Consider the following 8,786-nt stretch of genomic DNA (forward strand, 5'->3'; position numbering starts at 1 on the left):
AGTCTGCTTTTACACCATACTTCTGTTTCACATATGCCAATAAAATGCCAAGTACACTTTATCAGTTTGTATTTTCTTGCATAAACAATCCATCTCTGAATTATTCATATTTCTTTAAGATTCCTGTTTGTCTGTATCCTCATTTTCATGCAGCCTTGCAGAGTCCTGGGCTTTTTTGTGTAGCTTATCTGAAAGGACAGTTTGCTTTTACTCACTGTGTGCAGTGATGTGTGCTCCCACACCCATACATCTGTGTGTTTGCATGTCATTGTCCTAATGCCTACAAGAGGATCCACAAGTCAGAGAGACTGGCCTTTGTCACTAAAGCCGGAGAATGCAGAGTCTTTTATCTGCACGTTTTCATCTTGTTACAGAATAATCTGTGCTTTCGGTGTGAAAACAAACACATTTGTCTGTCCTGTCTTTTCCAGGAGCTGAAATATTAATTATTTCATGCCATTCAAAGCTAATACTTCCTCTTCCAGTAACAGACAGCAGTTATATCACTTTGCAGCATGTGTCCTCTAAATGGTGTCTTTGAAATTTTACCATGTTAGCTTTAAGTCTTTAAAGTTCACAGCTGACTGTAGTGGCTTATAACAGTTTAGCAGCTGTAGTGAGAGTTTGTGAAGACTGTTGATTGTTCTGTTTTTTCCACATCAATCCTTGTGGACCCTTTACATTGTGTTTTCGTTTTCACTTTTCTTTCTCCATAACAGAAACCTATCACTAATCATAAAAAAGTACATATTTCATGTTATATTATATGGGCAATCAATGACACATTTACAGTACATTCCTTAAAGTATGATTTTTGAGTTGTGAAACAGGTTCGGGTGTCCCCAAGATCCCATTTGAAATTCTGAGGTTGTGGGTTTGATCGCCACCTGTTGTATTTTAATGTCTGACTTGCAAAGGACCGACACCAAAAGGTCTAAAATGTTCTTCTGGCTCAGTGGTTCCATCATTGTGATGCTCACAAATATTTCAAGTCCAGTGTCCAAAGGAAAAAGCCATATACTCCAAGAAATGAAGCTCAAGTGTATCTGGTTAAATAGCTCATGATGTTCTATCTTGTGTTTTGAAGCCTTGGATTCTCGGGTGCTGCACTGAATTTTGAAGTCCAAAACCTCGTTAATGCACTGAAAGGGTCAAATGTCTTTTTTACAACTAGCTCTGGGTGTTAGAGGAGTGCTTGGAAGTTTTGAGTTTGTAGATTTGATCCTTAGTGAATTTTGAAGTCCAACAACCAGATGAAAGAGTTAAGGACGTTAAGAAATGAAGCTCAAGTGTCTCTGATCAAATAGCTCGTGGTGTAGGAGGACTGCGTGGAAGGTTTGGAGTTGTGTGTTGAATCCATATGAGGCTCAGTGAATGTTGATCACTCACTAGTGGATTGAAAAAGTAAAATATCTCCCTTTGTAATGTAGTGGTGTAGAAGTATAAAGTGGCATAAAATGGACAGTGGACAATGGCATAAAGCATGGGTAGGCCTTCCTCAAATATGGTGCATTCCACCACTGAATACAGGCCAGTAGCTTCAGCACAATATAGGAGATTAAATAAAGGCTAAATATAGCTTTACCATTTATCACCCCACTGTAGTGTACTTCCTGTTCCTCCACTGAAGAAAATACTTATATAACCAGAGTATCATTGCTTTGTATTGACGCCACAAACACGCTGTGAGGCTGTAAAAAAAAAAAAAAAAAAGTTGTGTTTATTTATTTACATTTTACATACACTCCATTGGTTATGGTTAAAACACCAAAGCCGATTATGACCCCGGTCAAGAGGCGGGGTATCAGGGGTGAACGGGCAATTTGATTGGTCGCTGGAGTGTCAGGAAGTTGAAGCAACCAATTGAACGGCTCGGAGATTTATCGCTGTCTTTGACCGTCCGACTTACAACACCTGTCAACACAATGCACCTCTTCTCTAAAGGTAATGAGTTTCCAGAGTGTTTTTTCTCTCGCAAAGCAGCTGTTAAACCGGGGCTGAAATGGTTATAAAAATGACAGCACACCAGTTTTCCCGGGAGAAAGACTCAGCGGTTCTATGAATGAAGTTCAGCACAGTTTGTCCCTCTCTCTCTCTCTCTTTCTTTTTTTATCTTCAACAGCCGGACTCTAGGAATGGTATTTGTTGCCACTAACAGGATGGAGTGGCTGTTCCAGCGATGGCTTAAAGACGCTGTCTTCCACTCTGTGTTTCGGTCGGTGTTGCTCATGTCTTGTGTGGTAAGGGCGGCTGTGATTATTTCACAGTCATGATCATTTCTTTCTGTGGAAACTTTGAGAAAAGTTTTTAGTAAGCCATAAGAAGGAGGCTCTGAATACGGACACGCTAAACTGTTATTAACTCTAATTGTTTTCTAACGTTATTTGTTTAGGATTTTCGTGTATCTATGTCTGACTGCGATGCTGCACCGTGCAGAGAAGTAGGACAGATTAGAAATTTTTCACTGCGTCCAAGCCAAGGCCCATACTCATTTATCTGTGACAGACAGCGCCAAATAATAAGAGGATAAATACTGAATCCAATCCAATCCAAACATGGCAATCCTTTCAGAGGGTAGGGGATAATTAAATTGAGTTATAACTTCCCCTCATCCAGACGCAAACAACCATATGTCCAAATAATTTATTACACATACAGACCATACCCTGGGATGACACAAACATTCTCTTAAAGTCTGTTGGGTCATGTCTGTACTTAGAGATGTTCTCGTCCCTTAATTGCGCCCATGCCACACCCCATCCCATCCAGCTCTTGGTCCTGTCCGTGTCCATGTATCCTGGGTTGTGGTCCATTGGCGTCCAGCTTCATTCAGCCTTCACAGGGAGCTACGTACCAGGCCATCACTCTGTCCTTCTCCTCAACAGTCCCAACGAACAGGCAGCCAAGGACATTGGCAGGTACAGCAGTGAGTGGACACCACAATCATGTCAGGCCACATATCTCAGTCTTTAAAAGATAAAACACGAGAAACACTTGGTTTCATTTTACGATTCAGTTCAAACACCTCAAAAGAGCAGTTTGACATTTTCAGGGAGGGTTAGATAAGGCGATCAATGCCACACTTGTGTCAGTATAATTAATATGGAGCTACAGCCAGCAGCCTGTTAGCTTAGCACAAAGTTCTGGAAACAGGGAAACAGCTAATCTGGCTCTGACGAAAGGGTTAAAAACCACCTCTAAAGGTCATCTTATATCTTCTGTACAACAAGCAAAGTGTTAGACTGATAAATTGTTGATTGTAGCTGGAGTCAAGATAATTGTTTCCCCCTGCTTCCAGATAACCAGTTTCTGGCTCTAGCTTCAGATTTACCACACAGAAATTAATGGTATTAATCTTCTAATCAAACTCTCAGCAAGAAAATGAATAATGTATTTCCCAAAGTTCTGAACTTTTACTTTATTCTGGATGCTAATTAAATCCTTTTGCTTTGGTCTTAAACAATTCAAATTCAGTAAGGCATAAGTGACTTTTCTTTATAAAGAGGAGATATGATGTTGTCAAACCCACAACAGGAGTGTGTTTGCACTCTCAGCTCTTTTGTTGGCATTTTAGCTGCATGTAAATGAGATCTGTCCATTTGCCATGTTAAGACAGAAAGTAGCCACAGAGCAGGCATGGTATATGTAAATCACCTCCTCCACAGCCCCTGGTTTGAGGAAGGGGCATGGTCGAGTAGGTGATAAACTATAAAATCAGTTGAGCTGCAGCAGAAAGCAAAGTTTACTGTCTTTTTCAGAATTTACTGCATTGAAGTAGTAGAACAGTTTCATGCTGTAATTGATAGACAGCTGGTGCTTGTAAGTGTTTAATTTTTCTTTCTTCTCTTTCCATGTCTGCCCCCTCTGTTTCCATCCACGCTCCCTACCATGCCGTCTCCTTTTCCAGAGCGATCATGGAGAGGCGGCTTGCAGCCAGTATTAACATTCTCTCCAGGACCTCCACGATGTAAATCATATTTGACCCCTATCTGCACACAGCTTTCTATCCAGCTGATGCACAGCCACAAAGACTAGACTTTGTTTTAGTTTCTTTCACATACACAGACGCTTGCATGCATAAACACATTGAGTACAAAAAGTCCTCAGACCTTCACTATTTTCACGTTTTGTTATGTTGCATCATTCTGCTAAATACCCCATAACAACAAAACAAAAACAGAATTTTAGAGATTTATGCAGATGTATTAAAAAGGGAAAACTGAAATATTGCATTGACATAAGTGTTCAGCCCCTTTACTCAGTACTTAGTTGAAGCACCTTTGGCAGCGATTACAGCCTGGTGTCTTCTTGGGTGTGACGCCACAAGCTTTGCACACCTGGATTTGGGGATTTTCCGCCATTCTTCTCTGCAGATCCTCTCAAGCTCTATCAGGTTGGATGGGGACTGCCAGTGGACAGCCATTTTTCCTGTATCTCCAGAGATGTTGGATTGGGTTCAAGTCAGGGCTCTGGCTGGACCACTCAAGGACATTATATTTATGTCAATGTGATATTTCAAGTTTTACTTTCAAATAAGGAATTGAGTGTAGATTGAGTGTAGGCATAGCTGGTTACCGAGGAAACCACAAGGTGAATGGGCTCCATCTGAATGCTTTTATCAGTTTTCCCATCACTAGAAACTGAATGGCAGTTAGCCTTCTAAGCTGTCACGTGTTTACATGCATGAATAGCGTCCCTGTTAATGCATAACCACAAATGGGACAAGCAAAGAAAAACTTAAACTGTAGAGGACAGATGGTACCTGAATAGAAAAGGCAGCATGAAACCTGTTAAAATAAAATAGATAATGTGGTTGGATTAGTTGGGTTGGTGATGGGGGTTATTAAGATTCAGTAATATCCATGCTTGTGTAGAATTACATCTAAACATTTGACATTTGTCATGGAACATGTTTAAATATGTGTTCTCAGTTCGCGGTGTGTTGTCTTACAATTCACAAAAAAACCCACCACGTTTAAAGGAAAGAGGCAGTTTTGCACTTGACACCATAAAAGCCTGTCAGGAACAGTTTGACAATATCACTGTAAATAACAGTGGCCATAATAAATGGTTGGGCAAGGTTTGATTGTTGTGTTCTTTCGGAAAATACAGTTTTTCTTGAAAGATTTTTTACAAAATTTAAAGGCTCTGCACCATGTGCACACACTGGTTCTTTTAGTCCTCAGTAATTTAAAGTTCTTCATGTACTTGTGTAGTACATGGAAAAGTTGTAATGTTGTGTCTTCTCTGGTTCTTTAGGTACTACTGGAAGGGCGAAATCCAGGATGCAAGTGAAATTCTGATGGTAAGCCTACCGAGAAAGTCCTTTTGGGATCAACATGTGCTCAACAGGCATGTTGAAATAGGAGGCAGAACTGTGAGATGAGATGTCATTGTTGTTACAGCTGGTGAAAACAAAGACCTCCAGGATCCAGCAAGTCATAGATTATGTGAGGTGAGGTTCTGATTTATGTAATATATAGTTATTTCAGCACACACTTACTTAAAAATGACTTGGTTGGTAGATGTAATATGTTCTATGTCAATATTTATACATCCACAATTTGTAATGTCAGATGCAAGATCTTACATATATTACATGAGAACTACCATTAGAAACTAATCCATAATATTTTTTTCTGCCATTTGAGAATTCAGCATTAGATCATTAAACCTGCTGATCTATAGCCATACAGCATGTCTTCTTCTACAATATATTCAGATTTTAGGCAGTGGATTATGATAACGTTGGATGAAGACAACTCTCTTTTCAGTGTCCCCACTATTATGTTCAAGGTTGTGTTGTGAGATGTGTCAAGGCACTTCGGATTCAACAAGTAGAGCGTGCTTTTCTTCTTTTTGGTGGGAAGCTTCACTCTGAACAAGACAGAGGTGAAAAGCTATGTGTTAAGTTAGTTATTATACTATAAAGTGTAGAAATTAAATGCCATAATAGAAAAAACAAGGAAAAAAGGCTTAGGCTGAAAAGAACTGATATGATGAAGTGTTAATCTGTAACAAACCAGTTGTTTGTTTTATCTGACATGTTTGTGATTGTGTTGGTCCTTTCAAGGTCTATCCACCCCTATGCAAACCCAGAGGTCCTCAGCTTGACAGTGGAGGACGGCAGTCTGCCGTACATGAAGTGGATGGATGAAGCCATTCCAGATGACTGATACATCATTAAAATCAAAGCCAGTCTCAGCATGGATTGCAGCTGCATGAGGAAACCCAGCCATGTGTACATGCTGTTGTTTGAAAGCTTTGGATCGAAGGCTTCAGGAAGTACTCTGTTGAACAAAAGTTCAATACATGACATTTACATTCTTTTTTTTTGCTCTGACCTTTTCACTGTAAATTCCACAATGTACTGTGGAGATTTGATTTCAGTCCTTTAAAGAGCTTTATACCACAGCCACAGAAAATAATTGTTTCTGATTGGCTGCCAGCTGTCAGTGAAAATTGTATGATGGGACAAGTGAAGCATATAATCAACAAGAGGTGCTGCAGTACATGTAGTACTGTAGTACAGTTCATTCTCACTGGCAAAACTGATGCAACATGAATTACACTGACCACAAACTATCTTTTAAAAGTGGTGCATCACGCACTTTATGCATTACTGCTTAAATATTGATGCATTTTTTTATACAGGTAACACTATCTTCTAATGGCAGTAATATAAAAATATTAATTATTAGCATTGTTCATTTGTGACAATCACATGATGACAGCAATAACTGTAAGTTTCTGAAGAACGTTTCACTTACTTCTCCTCCTCTTACACTTCGTAGCCAGAAAGTAAGTTGTGACTTAACTTCCGTTGTGAGGCTTTTGCCTCACAAAAACTTTTAAATTTTACCTTATGCTAACAAAAACTATGGATAGCGTTATGAATTTGAAAGTCACAAGAGTTTTTAAGCTGTTTTCAAAACGCTGAGTTCTAACAAAAAGAAGCCTGATCAGCAACACTCAGAAGAACAGGACGTCAGAGCAATCTGCATATACCTACCGTTCAATACTTGATTGATGTGTCAGGCTTTATGAGGGCAACACAAACACGTGCACATGTATGATATTAACATTTTCTTTATTGATGTGGGGGATGCAAGTAAACTAGTAAAACAAAAAGGTACTGCTGAATTTCAGTCCTACTCTGCTGCTTGGTTAGCTCAGCTTGTACTAATAAAACATTTACTAGCATCATGTATGACCTCAAATAACTGAGGATAAATGAACAGATATGACAGACAGTACTTGGCATTATTGTACATCTTAACCATTTTAAGACACTGTTTCTCCTCAGCTCCTTTGTCTCTCATGTGCATTCCTAATGACTCATTAAAAAATGTTTTCGTTTCTTGGTTTGCATATAAAAGAACTGCTGCTGATCAGAGCATGTCTCCCTTGGATAACACATTCTTCCTCTCCCCAGGAGTAGTCTTGCCAAATAAAAGCCAAATTGAATAATAAAAAAGAAAACAATTAGGTCTCAATCACACTTGTGCATTTTGAGAACAATTCAATTCGAGTTTGCTTTTACAAATATGAATTGGACATATGGTGCATGACCACAGATGTAGCACTTAGGTTTTCCAACATGATTATTTTGATGTGCCTCTAAATGTTCTGTTCATTTTCAAATAGGGCTTCAGTATTGCTAAAGACAACAAATCTGCTAGGTATACTGTGTCATTTTGGTGGTCATAGAGAACTTGTCAGCCATGCATGCTTACCTCATTAAACAAAAATACGCTCTAAGCCTCAGTCTGCAGAAAGAGCTTCCGGCATGAGGCCCTAACAAAGAAACTGCAGACATGGTTTAGTCCGGTGTTGGTGTTGGTGGAACCAAAATAATCCTCCACCTCAGCTCCAGAGATCAGGCCATTTGGTGTTTGTGTGTGTTTCTATTTGGGTGGGTGTTACTTCACTGCATATGTATCCATTCATACACCTGTGCCAAAATTGATGTGTATGCACATTACTGTGTACAGACGAACATACAGACACTTGTATGAGCATTTACGGTTGACTACACACAAGTGTCAGCATTTGAAATAAATACTGGAGGTCATTTTGCAAAAATTGAAACTGTATCCTGGTGCAATTTGATCAAATGTTCACTAGATGGTGGTGTTTCAAAACACATGAAAAACGTGAATCACATTAATGGTCATTTTTGTGCTTAGATACTAAAACAAAACACAATCCCCTGATTTCCCCCTCCAAATATAAGTCTTATAGGCTGCAGGGGCTTTTTTTTTAATCTCACAGGTGTCTGCGCAGCCTTTTTCCAGCCTTTTCTTCTATACAGTAAATTCAGTCAAAGTCTAATTCGTTGTGGTGACTGAAGAAATAACATACTGTATGTTTCCACATGAATACTATGCAAGTTGTGTGAACACAGAGACATATGGCAGGCTCTTCTTCTTCCTGTGTTTTCATTAAATTCTCAATGGGTTGCAGTGGTAGGAACAGGATAATTAAGAACAAGCTGTAAGAAACAGACACAGAAAACATGCTCCTGCTGAGCAATTCAATAAACTGAGGATAATAACACACACGCTACATACCCCTGTCTGATCTAGTGAGGCAAGAATGATGAGTCAGTTTTTTTTCTTTGGTATATATTTGCTGTGAATGGGACTACAATTCATAAATAACACTGTAGTCCATAGCTCATAGGAATGTGTACATCATGACAGCAGCAGTGAGGTTCATTAACATGTTTTCCATTTTACACTGTAGAAATGAATACTGTGCACAACTCCAGACAAAGTTTCATC

The 8,786-nt window shown here is 39.2% G+C and overlaps 1 protein-coding gene across 1 annotated transcript; it reads left to right on the plus strand.

Moving 5' to 3' along the window:
- The first annotated feature begins 1,906 nt into the window (after nt 1-1,906).
- zgc:63972 (protein CutA homolog) lies at nt 1,907-7,427 on the plus strand. Its single transcript, XM_041059244.1, has 7 exons — nt 1,907-1,944; nt 2,123-2,240; nt 2,770-2,918; nt 3,908-3,967; nt 5,260-5,305; nt 5,406-5,455; nt 6,074-7,427. The coding sequence occupies exons 2-7, from the start codon at nt 2,136-2,138 to the stop codon at nt 6,174-6,176; spliced, it is 513 nt and encodes a 170-aa protein (XP_040915178.1). The 5' UTR covers nt 1,907-1,944; nt 2,123-2,135; the 3' UTR covers nt 6,177-7,427.
- The last annotated feature ends 1,359 nt before the right edge of the window (nt 7,428-8,786 follow it).

The sequence above is a fragment of the Toxotes jaculatrix genome, chromosome 16 (assembly GCF_017976425.1).
Source record: "Toxotes jaculatrix isolate fToxJac2 chromosome 16, fToxJac2.pri, whole genome shotgun sequence".
Lineage (NCBI taxonomy): Eukaryota > Metazoa > Chordata > Actinopteri > Toxotidae > Toxotes > Toxotes jaculatrix.